General features: G+C 63.3%; 1 protein-coding gene and 20 non-coding genes across 23 annotated transcripts; 1 reads left to right on the forward strand and 20 right to left on the reverse strand.

The window, feature by feature from the left end:
* The first annotated feature begins 2064 nt into the window (after positions 1-2064).
* On the forward strand, positions 2065-5735 carry AIRE (autoimmune regulator). Of its 3 annotated transcripts, XM_059855184.1 has the most exons (12): positions 2065-2644; positions 2736-2910; positions 2995-3165; positions 3260-3331; positions 3436-3549; positions 3687-3811; positions 3966-4043; positions 4337-4452; positions 4523-4732; positions 4822-4918; positions 5172-5240; positions 5407-5735. In XM_059855184.1, the coding sequence occupies exons 1-12, from the start codon at positions 2504-2506 to the stop codon at positions 5485-5487; spliced, it is 1449 nt and encodes a 482-aa protein (XP_059711167.1). In that variant the 5' UTR covers positions 2065-2503; the 3' UTR covers positions 5488-5735. The 3 variants fall into 3 exon arrangements, with proteins under 3 accessions (XP_059711167.1, XP_059711165.1, XP_059711166.1); XM_059855182.1 differs by having other exon boundaries at positions 2736-3165; XM_059855183.1 differs by having other exon boundaries at positions 2736-3165; positions 5431-5735.
* Positions 5736-5954: 219 nt separating this feature from the next.
* LOC132332003 (5S ribosomal RNA) lies at positions 5955-6073 on the reverse strand. The gene has a single exon (XR_009487726.1). It is a non-coding gene; the product is annotated as a 5S ribosomal RNA (ribosomal RNA).
* Positions 6074-6323: 250 nt separating this feature from the next.
* Positions 6324-6442, reverse strand: LOC132332020 (5S ribosomal RNA). The gene has a single exon (XR_009487743.1). It is a non-coding gene; the product is annotated as a 5S ribosomal RNA (ribosomal RNA).
* Positions 6443-6692: 250 nt separating this feature from the next.
* LOC132332031 (5S ribosomal RNA) lies at positions 6693-6811 on the reverse strand. Its single transcript, XR_009487754.1, has one exon. It is a non-coding gene; the product is annotated as a 5S ribosomal RNA (ribosomal RNA).
* Positions 6812-7061: 250 nt separating this feature from the next.
* On the reverse strand, positions 7062-7180 carry LOC132332042 (5S ribosomal RNA). The gene has a single exon (XR_009487765.1). It is a non-coding gene; the product is annotated as a 5S ribosomal RNA (ribosomal RNA).
* Positions 7181-7430: 250 nt separating this feature from the next.
* LOC132332054 (5S ribosomal RNA) lies at positions 7431-7549 on the reverse strand. The gene has a single exon (XR_009487776.1). It is a non-coding gene; the product is annotated as a 5S ribosomal RNA (ribosomal RNA).
* A 249-nt stretch (positions 7550-7798) lies between these two features.
* LOC132332009 (5S ribosomal RNA) lies at positions 7799-7917 on the reverse strand. The gene has a single exon (XR_009487732.1). It is a non-coding gene; the product is annotated as a 5S ribosomal RNA (ribosomal RNA).
* A 250-nt stretch (positions 7918-8167) lies between these two features.
* On the reverse strand, positions 8168-8286 carry LOC132332011 (5S ribosomal RNA). Its single transcript, XR_009487734.1, has one exon. It is a non-coding gene; the product is annotated as a 5S ribosomal RNA (ribosomal RNA).
* Positions 8287-8536: 250 nt separating this feature from the next.
* On the reverse strand, positions 8537-8655 carry LOC132332012 (5S ribosomal RNA). Its single transcript, XR_009487735.1, has one exon. It is a non-coding gene; the product is annotated as a 5S ribosomal RNA (ribosomal RNA).
* A 249-nt stretch (positions 8656-8904) lies between these two features.
* Positions 8905-9023, reverse strand: LOC132332013 (5S ribosomal RNA). Its single transcript, XR_009487736.1, has one exon. It is a non-coding gene; the product is annotated as a 5S ribosomal RNA (ribosomal RNA).
* A 250-nt stretch (positions 9024-9273) lies between these two features.
* Positions 9274-9392, reverse strand: LOC132332014 (5S ribosomal RNA). The gene has a single exon (XR_009487737.1). It is a non-coding gene; the product is annotated as a 5S ribosomal RNA (ribosomal RNA).
* A 250-nt stretch (positions 9393-9642) lies between these two features.
* Positions 9643-9761, reverse strand: LOC132332015 (5S ribosomal RNA). Its single transcript, XR_009487738.1, has one exon. It is a non-coding gene; the product is annotated as a 5S ribosomal RNA (ribosomal RNA).
* A 249-nt stretch (positions 9762-10010) lies between these two features.
* Positions 10011-10129, reverse strand: LOC132332016 (5S ribosomal RNA). The gene has a single exon (XR_009487739.1). It is a non-coding gene; the product is annotated as a 5S ribosomal RNA (ribosomal RNA).
* A 250-nt stretch (positions 10130-10379) lies between these two features.
* Positions 10380-10498, reverse strand: LOC132332017 (5S ribosomal RNA). Its single transcript, XR_009487740.1, has one exon. It is a non-coding gene; the product is annotated as a 5S ribosomal RNA (ribosomal RNA).
* A 250-nt stretch (positions 10499-10748) lies between these two features.
* LOC132332018 (5S ribosomal RNA) lies at positions 10749-10867 on the reverse strand. The gene has a single exon (XR_009487741.1). It is a non-coding gene; the product is annotated as a 5S ribosomal RNA (ribosomal RNA).
* A 250-nt stretch (positions 10868-11117) lies between these two features.
* On the reverse strand, positions 11118-11236 carry LOC132332019 (5S ribosomal RNA). The gene has a single exon (XR_009487742.1). It is a non-coding gene; the product is annotated as a 5S ribosomal RNA (ribosomal RNA).
* A 250-nt stretch (positions 11237-11486) lies between these two features.
* Positions 11487-11605, reverse strand: LOC132332021 (5S ribosomal RNA). The gene has a single exon (XR_009487744.1). It is a non-coding gene; the product is annotated as a 5S ribosomal RNA (ribosomal RNA).
* Positions 11606-11854: 249 nt separating this feature from the next.
* On the reverse strand, positions 11855-11973 carry LOC132332022 (5S ribosomal RNA). Its single transcript, XR_009487745.1, has one exon. It is a non-coding gene; the product is annotated as a 5S ribosomal RNA (ribosomal RNA).
* A 250-nt stretch (positions 11974-12223) lies between these two features.
* Positions 12224-12342, reverse strand: LOC132332023 (5S ribosomal RNA). Its single transcript, XR_009487746.1, has one exon. It is a non-coding gene; the product is annotated as a 5S ribosomal RNA (ribosomal RNA).
* Positions 12343-12592: 250 nt separating this feature from the next.
* LOC132332024 (5S ribosomal RNA) lies at positions 12593-12711 on the reverse strand. The gene has a single exon (XR_009487747.1). It is a non-coding gene; the product is annotated as a 5S ribosomal RNA (ribosomal RNA).
* Positions 12712-12961: 250 nt separating this feature from the next.
* LOC132332025 (5S ribosomal RNA) lies at positions 12962-13080 on the reverse strand. Its single transcript, XR_009487748.1, has one exon. It is a non-coding gene; the product is annotated as a 5S ribosomal RNA (ribosomal RNA).
* Positions 13081-13289: the final 209 nt, after the last annotated feature.

The raw sequence follows: 13289 nt of genomic DNA on the forward strand, positions 1-13289 counted from the left end.
CGTCCAAGAGAGACACAGATGGTTTGCACCACAGGACTTGAGCAAGGAAGGGAAATTGGAAAGGAGGGAATGCTGCAAGGGGCATGTTTGCATCAATGGCTTTTGCAGGAGGGAATCGAGGTGCATCCCAGGGGCTACAAATACTTGTGCTGGATGCTCAGTCACTGATTTTACTGGGTATTTGGGGAGGAACGTTGTATTCCTTCGCCCCTTGAGTCCTTCTGGTTTCTACAGAGAGCAATAGCAGAGGGCATCCTGAAAGCCCTGCACCCCAGTCTGGGGCCCTGAGAGCCAGGCAAGGCACATGCCTGCCCCAAGCCAATGCTGCCTTTTTGCAGCCTTTACAAGTTCCTTAGAGCTGCCCAGGCCAGCCGGAGTGAGGTTGTATAGAAACACCCTCCTGATTTCCCAGCATGGATGTGCCTCTCCTGGCCACTGCTCTGCCTCCCCTCCCTCTCAGAAAGGGGAAAGAACACAAAAAAACCAACCCAAAATGCAAATCATGGCACTACTGAGTGGGCTGGATGTGGAAAACAACGTCTGTGACTCAGCACAGAAAGAGTCACAAAGCTGGAATTTAAAACAAGTCCAAGCTGGACTCTGTGGGCATATGGCTCATGGAGTGTTGGGCTGTGCCTCCCCAGGAGGGAGCTGGGTGGGCAGGGGGAAGTGCCAGAGCCTCATCCTAGACCAGCTGTGCCAGACAGCTTAACACAGGGTGACAGAGATAAATTGTGGCACTGCAGGTGGGATACTGGGGAAAAGCGTTCCTGGGAAGAATGGAGCAGACCTGTGAGGCTGTGTCACAACTGTGCTTGTGCTCAGTGCCAGTGGCCAGGCTTGGGCAGAGCTCCAGGAGGGGAGATGAACCTCCTGTGTCACCTGACATCCACGTTTTTTCCCCTGGGGGGATGCATGGCACAGGTGGTGGTGAAGCCATCCCCACTGTGGCAGAGCTGGGCACAGAAATCCTGGTGTGGGGCACAGGACCCCAGCATGATACCTGCCCTACCCCCATCCTATGGCTCTCATTGCCTCCACAGGAAAAAATCCCCCTGAATGCTGAAAGGAGCTGCAGGGCGAGCCTTTCCAAGGGCAACCACATTAATTTATTAACCAGACACGTGCAAGGGTATTTCCTGCTCTCACCAAGGGTGTTGTCTTGTTATTCTTCCTGAGTTTCTTGACAGCAGATCCTTCCTCCTGGCACAGCTTTGGAGCCAGCAGATACTGCTCCATTCTTTGAAGACATAGCAATGAAAGTTCCTCCCTGTATCCCCTTGTGCTGTCCAGCAGTGTCCCCTCTTGCACGGCGCTCTGGTCCTGCTCAGCTCAGGGTTTGCTCCAGGGCCTGGGGACAGCTGTGCACAACAGCCACAGCACCCCTGGCAGAGCCACAGCCACAGCCCAGACAGCCCTCCAGAGGAAGGGAGGCTAGAAATTGATCCTGGGGAAATCCAAATGTCTGGGAGTTGGGGTAGGAACTGTTGAGCTTTCTCTTCTCCAGCTACCTGGTACAGAGCATCCAGGCTTTTCTATGCCAGGTGCTTTCAAGGACCCAGCTTCTCCCTGGCTCCAAGCTTTTTGCAGCTTCATATGCTCAGTTTTGGAAAGTGGGTATTGACAGAGCTGTGGGCTGCATGTGCCCAGGCATTCCTGGGCGCACTCGTGGCACTGCCATGGCTCTGGCAAGATGTTTGCTTGTTCAGCATCCTCAGTTGTACCCCAACACACATTTTGTGGAGTTTCTTTGTGTGTCAGCGCTTCCTGCTGCCCCACAGAAGCTGCCTGCAGGAGACCAGTTTGCTGAATTGGCCCAGTCTCCAGCAGCATTTTATATCCTTTTGCAGGCTTATGTGCCCCTAAATCACTCACATCTTGGCTCCTCTCTCTCTGGAATGCATTCATTATGTGAGCACCCAGACAGTTCCTCCCTGTGTTTCTATCTTGAGACATACCACATTGTCCATGAGAGATGCTGGAAAGGGAAGTGGGCAGTGTGGGGGCAGGACACACTCAAAGGCACCCTGACTCTCTTGTTGCTGTCACACCCCCAGCTGTTGGGCTCTTACTTCCCACATGCTCCTGCAGCTGAGTTTCTGGATGAGAGAAGCAGGTCCTGCGGAAAGTCCAGAAATTTTGGGAGATGCCTGGGTGACCGCAGATATGAGAGAGGTGGGGGTGCCTCGCCAGGACCTCACTGAGCCCCTCTCCCTGGTCCCCCGGGGTGGTCCCCGCGGATTGGGTGTCCTTCACCAGCGGCACAGCCGACCCCACGCCGGCTGCTGCCGCCCCGAGCTGGGGAGGTGCCTGACCTCGAGCCCGGGGCTGGGGCGTGGGGACAAGCCCAGCGCCTGCCCGCGCAGGAGGGACGGGCTCAGGTTACGGCCTCGTACAGAAATGAGTGGGGCTGCGGGACTCCAATGAGGTTTCTGGTGCCGCGGCCGAGGTGTATTAAAGGGGAGTGCACGGGTGGCTGAGGGCTCCGGCAGTGCCCCCGGCCATGGCGGGCCCGGGCAGCGACGGGGACCTGCGGCGCCTGCTGAAGCTGCACCGCACCGAGATCGCCATGGCAGTGGATGACGTCTTCCCACTGCTGCATGGCCTAGCTGACCACGATGTCGTCCCTGACCACATCTTCAAGGTGAGGCCGCGTAGCAGGACAGGCCGGTGATGCTTTGGGGGCTGGGGCCGGAGGGCTGGAGGGCAGCCCTGGGCCGTGGTGTGCCCGGCAGGAGACGCTGAGCCGGGCGGAGCGGGAGGGCTCCCACCGCGCTTTCCACGCGCTGCTCACCTGGCTGCTGGGCCGCGACACTGCCGCCGTCCGGGACTTCTGGGCCGTCCTCTTCAAGGACTACAACCTGGAGAGGTACTCCCGGCTCCGGCCTCTCCGCGGCGCCTTCCCGAGAGGTAATAGGGTCTCAGGTGGGACCGGCACCCCCGGGGGCTGGCAGTGGGCAGGGGTGACAGCCGGGGTGCTGGTGCCTCTCCCAGTCCCTGTTGTTCTTGCAGAGGTGGAGCTGGGGCGGCAGCGCCGTGGAAGGCGTCTCTCCCCGAGCCCCACAGCACCGGCCCCACACAGACCCCAGGGCAAGAGGAAAGCCCCTGAGGAGCGGGACAAGGCCCGGGCGGCACAGCCCGCTCCGCGGCACAGTGCCAGTCCTGGTATGGAGACCCAGAGCAGGATGGAGATGGGGCAGGGTGCTGCCCCTGGGGTTTTGTGGCGTGCCCCCTGATGCCCATCCTCACAATGCTGCAGGGCCCCTGGTGAAGGCAAAGACTGTGAAGAAGCCAGAGGGCACAGATACCCCCCGCACCTCTCGAGCCAGCAGTGAGTGCCAAAACCCCCAGGGCAGCTTCTGCCTGTGTGCCCTGTTTGCCCACAGCCGTGGGCAGGGGGCTACCCACCCCGCTGAACCCCTCCCCTGCCCGCAGCTCTCCAGGCAGTGGCTGCCTCCATGCAGAGAGCAGTGGCTGTGGCAGGTGGTGAGGCGCCCATCAGCCGTGGGACCATCGAGGGCATCCTCATTAAACACGTGCTGGACCCAAGTAAGTACAGCCCAGCCCAGCCCAGCCAAGCCCAGCCCAGCCACCCCTGCCCAGTTTAGTCCCCAAATTCAGGAGACACCCTCAGGCAGGGTGAGGTGGGGAAGGGGAGCTGGAGCTGCCTCTGGCCTCTCTTGCAGACAGCTCCAAGACAGGCAGCAGAGCTGGTGACAAGCCATATACCCCAACTGCCTGCGAGGAGCCAGAGGCCAGGAGCAGAAGCCACAGTCTGAAGCCCCCTGCCCAGCCCAAGGCATGCCAAAGTGTACAGACACCCCCCTCATATATTTTCACCCGGTCTTGTGCAGCTGCCAAGGCTGTGGCAGGGGGTTGTTCCTGCATGGCATCATAGCCATGGCCTGGGGGTGTCCCCCAGTGCAAGCAGTGCCTCTCCAAACCTTTTCTTGTCTTGCCAGCAGAACAGGGAACCCCAGTTGCAGCCCCAGGGCCAGCTGCAAGCAGTCACTGTCTACAGCCAGGACCCTGTGCCCCACCAGGTGAGCCCTGGATATGACACCTGGTGCACCCCCAGGATGAACTGTTGGGGTTCCCCTGGCATGTCCATTTGCCTTGGCCATGAAAAGGAAACACAGGGTTCAGCTACCGGGGGTTCACCGTGTTACGACCCCCAAGAAACATGCAATTTTACCACCCTGAAAGGATTGGTATATGTTTGGTGCAGAGTGGGTGATGCAGGGCGAGAGGGCAAGGGGGATGAAAGACCTTGCCACAGCCATGGCTTCAGCCCGTGAGGGTGGCAGTGACCCCCTGCCCACTTCCCCGGGGACAGGAGAATGAGGATGAGTGTGCAGCATGCGGTGATGGTGGTGAGCTCATCTGCTGTGACGGCTGCCCCAGGGCCTTTCACCTTGCCTGCCTGGTGCCCCCGCTGCCCCACGTCCCCAGGTGAGTCCCAGGGCACACAGGGATGCCAGTGCCCCCTGCCATCCCTCACTGCTCTGCTCCTACTGTGCAGCGGGACATGGCGATGTGGCTCCTGTGTGGAGAACGTGACTGAACCAGGCCAGCTGCTGGAGGCAGACTTGCCTGTGGAGAGACCCCCCGAGCTCCTGGGGGAGGTGGCGCGGGACACCCAGCCAGGTGGAATGGAGGAAAGTGTCTGCAGCCGCTGCTGCACCCGGATCCCCACTCCCCACCACTGTCCTGCTCCCAGTGGGGACCCCAGGTGAGTTCCCCATCACGCCCCACATCCCAGCCTCAGTTGCTACACAGAGGGTTCTACCCTGACAGTCTGTGTCACCCCTGATGGTATAGGGGACTACAGCTCTGCACGTCCTGCACGGGCACCCTGAACACTGGAGGTCTGGGCACCACTGCAGCAGCTGGAGACCAACTGCTTCCAGCAGCCAAGGTCAGCACAAGCAGTGCCAGGAGCAGGAGCGGGGTGGAAGAGTGGGGCCTAAGGAGAGCAGGAAGGTGGAGGTGTGTAGGCAGGGTGAGGGATGGGCTGACACCACATGGAGGCAACCTAGTGAAGCTGTACTAGGGGAAGCATGAGCTGGGCCCACACCAGGTGAGAGACTGAACATGTGTAGCAACCCTGACCAAAAGGTGAACAGGCTGAGGGCTGCAAAGGAGCTGGCAGGACATCTCTCCATGCACAGGCAGAGGATGGAGCCCTTGGCAGTGACCCTGTGCTGAGCCGGGAAGAGCTTGATGCACTGCTAGGTGAGGTAAGGCTCTGTGTGACTCCAACAGGCACATTCCATGCAAAGGGGACCATGACATTGGTGTGGACCATAGGGTGACAGAGGGCTATGGGTCAGGCAGCATGTGCCTGGACAGAGGGAAAGGATGAGGGATGGGAATAGAAAATGAAAACTTGGGGCTGTCCCACAGAGCACGTGGGATGGGATCTTGCAGTGGGCATTCCAGACCATGGCACGGCCGCTGGCAGAAACACAAGGGCTCCTCGCCTAGTGCACAGACCAAGCAGCAGCCTTCACACGGCAAGTCATGAGAAAGCAGGCTATGAGACTACCGTAAAACAAGACAAGAGCAGGAAAAGTGACAGCAAAAAGAAGTGACAGAAAAAAATAATACCCGTCAAGAGAACAATCCAAAATGGCTCACACACAGAAAGACGGACAGCCACATGCAGAGAAACTCAGCAGACAACAAGCCCAGTGAAAATATACATAAAAAACAGGCCAGAGAAACTATAAAAAGGTAAATTAAAAAAAAAATCTAACGGAAAAGATGAGAAAATTATGCCTATTTTCGAAAAACCAGAAAACAAGAAAAAGACAACAAATAAACACATAAAAAACAAAAGGACGCTGCAGAGAAATAAGGGACTTATAACACAGAGAGGCATAACATTCCAGGCTATTACCTCCCGCCGCGCCTGCCCCAGCAAAACAACAGCCCCCCTGGCCCCAAAAAGATGCCTACAGCACCCGGTATTCCCAGGCGGTCTCCCATCCAAGTACTAACCGGGCCCGACCCTGCTTAGCTTCCGAGATCAGACGAGATCGGGCGTTCTCAGGGTGGTATGGCCGTAGGCACCCACCGGCCCCCTCTGCAGCGCTCTCGAGCTCCCACCACCACCCTCCCGGCACACCCCACCACCTCACCGTGCACCACAAACCACACCAGGGCCACACAGGCCGACGCCGCACTCTGGAGACGGAACCCTGGCTACCACGGCGACGCGGCCCACCAAAAGCCACCCCAAAAGGCGCCCCTGGCCCTTCCCTCCTGGCCCCCGCCGCGCCTGCCCCAGCAAAACAACAGCCCCCCTGGCCCCAAAAAGATGCCTACAGCACCCGGTATTCCCAGGCGGTCTCCCATCCAAGTACTAACCGGGCCCGACCCTGCTTAGCTTCCGAGATCAGACGAGATCGGGCGTTCTCAGGGTGGTATGGCCGTAGGCACCCACCGGCCCCCTCTGCAGCGCTCTCGAGCTCCCACCACCACCCTCCCGGCACACCCCACCACCTCACCGTGCACCACAAACCACACCAGGGCCACACAGGCCGACGCCGCACTCTGGAGACGGAACCCTGGCTACCACGGCGACGCGGCCCACCAAAAGCCACCCCAAAAGGCGCCCCTGGCCCTTCCCTCCTGGCCCCCGCCGCGCCTGCCCCAGCAAAACAACAGCCCCCCTGGCCCCAAAAAGATGCCTACAGCACCCGGTATTCCCAGGCGGTCTCCCATCCAAGTACTAACCGGGCCCGACCCTGCTTAGCTTCCGAGATCAGACGAGATCGGGCGTTCTCAGGGTGGTATGGCCGTAGGCACCCACCGGCCCCCTCTGCAGCGCTCTCGAGCTCCCACCACCACCCTCCCGGCACACCCCACCACCTCACCGTGCACCACAAACCACACCAGGGCCACACAGGCCGACGCCGCACTCTGGAGACGGAACCCTGGCTACCACGGCGACGCGGCCCACCAAAAGCCACCCCAAAAGGCGCCCCTGGCCCTTCCCTCCTGGCCCCCGCCGCGCCTGCCCCAGCAAAACAACAGCCCCCCTGGCCCCAAAAAGATGCCTACAGCACCCGGTATTCCCAGGCGGTCTCCCATCCAAGTACTAACCGGGCCCGACCCTGCTTAGCTTCCGAGATCAGACGAGATCGGGCGTTCTCAGGGTGGTATGGCCGTAGGCACCCACCGGCCCCCTCTGCAGCGCTCTCGAGCTCCCACCACCACCCTCCCGGCACACCCCACCACCTCACCGTGCACCACAAACCACACCAGGGCCACACAGGCCGACGCCGCACTCTGGAGACGGAACCCTGGCTACCACGGCGACGCGGCCCACCAAAAGCCACCCCAAAAGGCGCCCCTGGCCCTTCCCTCCTGGCCCCCGCCGCGCCTGCCCCAGCAAAACAACAGCCCCCCTGGCCCCAAAAAGATGCCTACAGCACCCGGTATTCCCAGGCGGTCTCCCATCCAAGTACTAACCGGGCCCGACCCTGCTTAGCTTCCGAGATCAGACGAGATCGGGCGTTCTCAGGGTGGTATGGCCGTAGGCACCCACCGGCCCCCTCTGCAGCGCTCTCGAGCTCCCACCACCACCCTCCCGGCACACCCCACCACCTCACCGTGCACCACAAACCACACCAGGGCCACACAGGCCGACGCCGCACTCTGGAGACGGAACCCTGGCTACCACGGCGACGCGGCCCACCAAAAGCCACCCCAAAAGGCGCCCCTGGCCCTTCCCTCCTGGCCCCCGCCGCGCCTGCCCCAGCAAAACAACAGCCCCCCGGCCCCAAAAAGATGCCTACAGCACCCGGTATTCCCAGGCGGTCTCCCATCCAAGTACTAACCGGGCCCGACCCTGCTTAGCTTCCGAGATCAGACGAGATCGGGCGTTCTCAGGGTGGTATGGCCGTAGGCACCCACCGGCCCCCTCTGCAGCGCTCTCGAGCTCCCACCACCACCCTCCCGGCACACCCCACCACCTCACCGTGCACCACAAACCACACCAGGGCCACACAGGCCGACGCCGCACTCTGGAGACGGAACCCTGGCTACCACGGCGACGCGGCCCACCAAAAGCCACCCCAAAAGGCGCCCCTGGCCCTTCCCTCCTGGCCCCCGCCGCGCCTGCCCCAGCAAAACAACAGCCCCCCTGGCCCCAAAAAGATGCCTACAGCACCCGGTATTCCCAGGCGGTCTCCCATCCAAGTACTAACCGGGCCCGACCCTGCTTAGCTTCCGAGATCAGACGAGATCGGGCGTTCTCAGGGTGGTATGGCCGTAGGCACCCACCGGCCCCCTCTGCAGCGCTCTCGAGCTCCCACCACCACCCTCCCGGCACACCCCACCACCTCACCGTGCACCACAAACCACACCAGGGCCACACAGGCCGACGCCGCACTCTGGAGACGGAACCCTGGCTACCACGGCGACGCGGCCCACCAAAAGCCACCCCAAAAGGCGCCCCTGGCCCTTCCCTCCTGGCCCCCGCCGCGCCTGCCCCAGCAAAACAACAGCCCCCCTGGCCCCAAAAAGATGCCTACAGCACCCGGTATTCCCAGGCGGTCTCCCATCCAAGTACTAACCGGGCCCGACCCTGCTTAGCTTCCGAGATCAGACGAGATCGGGCGTTCTCAGGGTGGTATGGCCGTAGGCACCCACCGGCCCCCTCTGCAGCGCTCTCGAGCTCCCACCACCACCCTCCCGGCACACCCCACCACCTCACCGTGCACCACAAACCACACCAGGGCCACACAGGCCGACGCCGCACTCTGGAGACGGAACCCTGGCTACCACGGCGACGCGGCCCACCAAAAGCCACCCCAAAAGGCGCCCCTGGCCCTTCCCTCCTGGCCCCCGCCGCGCCTGCCCCAGCAAAACAACAGCCCCCCGGCCCCAAAAAGATGCCTACAGCACCCGGTATTCCCAGGCGGTCTCCCATCCAAGTACTAACCGGGCCCGACCCTGCTTAGCTTCCGAGATCAGACGAGATCGGGCGTTCTCAGGGTGGTATGGCCGTAGGCACCCACCGGCCCCCTCTGCAGCGCTCTCGAGCTCCCACCACCACCCTCCCGGCACACCCCACCACCTCACCGTGCACCACAAACCACACCAGGGCCACACAGGCCGACGCCGCACTCTGGAGACGGAACCCTGGCTACCACGGCGACGCGGCCCACCAAAAGCCACCCCAAAAGGCGCCCCTGGCCCTTCCCTCCTGGCCCCCGCCGCGCCTGCCCCAGCAAAACAACAGCCCCCCTGGCCCCAAAAAGATGCCTACAGCACCCGGTATTCCCAGGCGGTCTCCCATCCAAGTACTAACCGGGCCCGACCCTGCTTAGCTTCCGAGATCAGACGAGATCGGGCGTTCTCAGGGTGGTATGGCCGTAGGCACCCACCGGCCCCCTCTGCAGCGCTCTCGAGCTCCCACCACCACCCTCCCGGCACACCCCACCACCTCACCGTGCACCACAAACCACACCAGGGCCACACAGGCCGACGCCGCACTCTGGAGACGGAACCCTGGCTACCACGGCGACGCGGCCCACCAAAAGCCACCCCACAAGGCGCCCCTGGCCCTTCCCTCCTGGCCCCCGCCGCGCCTGCCCCAGCAAAACAACAGCCCCCCTGGCCCCAAAAAGATGCCTACAGCACCCGGTATTCCCAGGCGGTCTCCCATCCAAGTACTAACCGGGCCCGACCCTGCTTAGCTTCCGAGATCAGACGAGATCGGGCGTTCTCAGGGTGGTATGGCCGTAGGCACCCACCGGCCCCCTCTGCAGCGCTCTCGAGCTCCCACCACCACCCTCCCGGCACACCCCACCACCTCACCGTGCACCACAAACCACACCAGGGCCACACAGGCCGACGCCGCACTCTGGAGACGGAACCCTGGCTACCACGGCGACGCGGCCCACCAAAAGCCACCCCAAAAGGCGCCCCTGGCCCTTCCCTCCTGGCCCCCGCCGCGCCTGCCCCAGCAAAACAACAGCCCCCCGGCCCCAAAAAGATGCCTACAGCACCCGGTATTCCCAGGCGGTCTCCCATCCAAGTACTAACCGGGCCCGACCCTGCTTAGCTTCCGAGATCAGACGAGATCGGGCGTTCTCAGGGTGGTATGGCCGTAGGCACCCACCGGCCCCCTCTGCAGCGCTCTCGAGCTCCCACCACCACCCTCCCGGCACACCCCACCACCTCACCGTGCACCACAAACCACACCAGGGCCACACAGGCCGACGCCGCACTCTGGAGACGGAACCCTGGCTACCACGGCGACGCGGCCCACCAAAAGCCACCCCAAAAGGCGCCCCTGGCCCTTCCCTCCTGGCCCCCGCCGCGCCTGCCCCAGCAAAACAACAGCCCCCCTGGCCCCAAAAAGATGCCTACAGCACCCGGTATTCCCAGGCGGTCTCCCATCCAAGTACTAACCGGGCCCGACCCTGCTTAGCTTCCGAGATCAGACGAGATCGGGCGTTCTCAGGGTGGTATGGCCGTAGGCACCCACCGGCCCCCTCTGCAGCGCTCTCGAGCTCCCACCACCACCCTCCCGGCACACCCCACCACCTCACCGTGCACCACAAACCACACCAGGGCCACACAGGCCGACGCCGCACTCTGGAGACGGAACCCTGGCTACCACGGCGACGCGGCCCACCAAAAGCCACCCCAAAAGGCGCCCCTGGCCCTTCCCTCCTGGCCCCCGCCGCGCCTGCCCCAGCAAAACAACAGCCCCCCTGGCCCCAAAAAGATGCCTACAGCACCCGGTATTCCCAGGCGGTCTCCCATCCAAGTACTAACCGGGCCCGACCCTGCTTAGCTTCCGAGATCAGACGAGATCGGGCGTTCTCAGGGTGGTATGGCCGTAGGCACCCACCGGCCCCCTCTGCAGCGCTCTCGAGCTCCCACCACCACCCTCCCGGCACACCCCACCACCTCACCGTGCACCACAAACCACACCAGGGCCACACAGGCCGACGCCGCACTCTGGAGACGGAACCCTGGCTACCACGGCGACGCGGCCCACCAAAAGCCACCCCAAAAGGCGCCCCTGGCCCTTCCCTCCTGGCCCCCGCCGCGCCTGCCCCAGCAAAACAACAGCCCCCCTGGCCCCAAAAAGATGCCTACAGCACCCGGTATTCCCAGGCGGTCTCCCATCCAAGTACTAACCGGGCCCGACCCTGCTTAGCTTCCGAGATCAGACGAGATCGGGCGTTCTCAGGGTGGTATGGCCGTAGGCACCCACCGGCCCCCTCTGCAGCGCTCTCGAGCTCCCACCACCACCTTCCCGGCACACCCCACCACCTCACCGTGCACCACAAACCACACCAGGGCCACACAGGCCGACGCCGCACTCTGGAGACGGAACCCTGGCTACCACGGCGACGCGGCCCACCAAAAGCCACCCCAAAAGGCGCCCCTGGCCCTTCCCTCCTGGCCCCCGCCGCGCCTGCCCCAGCAAAACAACAGCCCCCCTGGCCCCAAAAAGATGCCTACAGCACCCGGTATTCCCAGGCGGTCTCCCATCCAAGTACTAACCGGGCCCGACCCTGCTTAGCTTCCGAGATCAGACGAGATCGGGCGTTCTCAGGGTGGTATGGCCGTAGGCACCCACCGGCCCCCTCTGCAGCGCTCTCGAGCTCCCACCACCACCCTCCCGGCACACCCCACCACCTCACCGTGCACCACAAACCACACCAGGGCCACACAGGCCGACGCCGCACTCTGGAGACGGAACCCTGGCTACCACGGCGACGCGGCCCACCAAAAGCCACCCCAAAAGGCGCCCCTGGCCCTTCCCTCCTGGCCCCTGCCGCGCCTGCCCCAGCAAAACAACAGCCCCCCGGCCCCAAAAAGATGCCTACAGCACCCGGTATTCCCAGGCGGTCTCCCATCCAAGTACTAACCGGGCCCGACCCTGCTTAGCTTCCGAGATCAGACGAGATCGGGCGTTCTCAGGGTGGTATGGCCGTAGGCACCCACCGGCCCCCTCTGCAGCGCTCTCGAGCTCCCACCACCACCCTCCCGGCACACCCCACCACCTCACCGTGCACCACAAACCACACCAGGGCCACACAGGCCGACGCCGCACTCTGGAGACGGAACCCTGGCTACCACGGCGACGCGGCCCACCAAAAGCCACCCCAAAAGGCGCCCCTGGCCCTTCCCTCCTGGCCCCCGCCGCGCCTGCCCCAGCAAAACAACAGCCCCCCTGGCCCCAAAAAGATGCCTACAGCACCCGGTATTCCCAGGCGGTCTCCCATCCAAGTACTAACCGGGCCCGACCCTGCTTAGCTTCCGAGATCAGACGAGATCGGGCGTTCTCAGGGTGGTATGGCCGTAGGCACCCACCGGCCCCCTCTGCAGCGCTCTCGAGCTCCCACCACCACCCTCCCGGCACACCCCACCACCTCACCGTGCACCACAAACCACACCAGGGCCACACAGGCCGACGCCGCACTCTGGAGACGGAACCCTGGCTACCACGGCGACGCGGCCCACCAAAAGCCACCCCAAAAGGCGCCCCTGGCCCTTCCCTCCTGGCCCCCGCCGCGCCTGCCCCAGCAAAACAACAGCCCCCCTGGCCCCAAAAAGATGCCTACAGCACCCGGTATTCCCAGGCGGTCTCCCATCCAAGTACTAACCGGGCCCGACCCTGCTTAGCTTCCGAGATCAGACGAGATCGGGCGTTCTCAGGGTGGTATGGCCGTAGGCACCCACCGGCCCCCTCTGCAGCGCTCTCGAGCTCCCACCACCACCCTCCCGGCACACCCCACCACCTCACCGTGCACCACAAACCACACCAGGGCCACACAGGCCGACGCCGCACTCTGGAGACGGAACCCTGGCTACCACGGCGACGCGGCCCACCAAAAGCCACCCCACAAGGCGCCCCTGGCCCTTCCCTCCTGGCCCCCGCCGCGCCTGCCCCAGCAAAACAACAGCCCCCCTGGCCCCAAAAAGATGCCTACAGCACCCGGTATTCCCAGGCGGTCTCCCATCCAAGTACTAACCGGGCCCGACCCTGCTTAGCTTCCGAGATCAGACGAGATCGGGCGTTCTCAGGGTGGTATGGCCGTAGGCACCCACCGGCCCCCTCTGCAGCGCTCTCGAGCTCCCACCACCACCCTCCCGGCACACCCCACCACCTCACCGTGCACCACAAACCACACCAGGGCCACACAGGCCGACGCCGCACTCTGGAGACGGAACCCTGGCTACCACGGCGACGCGGCCCACCAAAAGCCACCCCAAAAGGCGCCCCTGGCCCTTCCCTCCTGGCCCCCGCCGCG

Source organism: Haemorhous mexicanus, chromosome 10, assembly GCF_027477595.1.
Source record: "Haemorhous mexicanus isolate bHaeMex1 chromosome 10, bHaeMex1.pri, whole genome shotgun sequence".
Lineage (NCBI taxonomy): Eukaryota > Metazoa > Chordata > Aves > Passeriformes > Fringillidae > Haemorhous > Haemorhous mexicanus.

Bases quoted from the DNA above. Each gene is read 5' to 3' on its own strand.
- AIRE (XM_059855182.1), top strand. From the start codon at position 2,504: ATGGCGGGCCCGGGCAGCGACGGGGACCTGCGGCGCCTGCTGAAGCTG. The intron at 3,812-3,965 runs GTACAGACACCC...TCTTGCCAGCAG, and splicing joins AGCCCAAGGCATGCCAAAGT to AACAGGGAACCCCAGTTGCA. The intron at 5,241-5,406 runs GTAAGGCTCTGT...GCTGTCCCACAG, and splicing joins TTGATGCACTGCTAGGTGAG to AGCACGTGGGATGGGATCTT.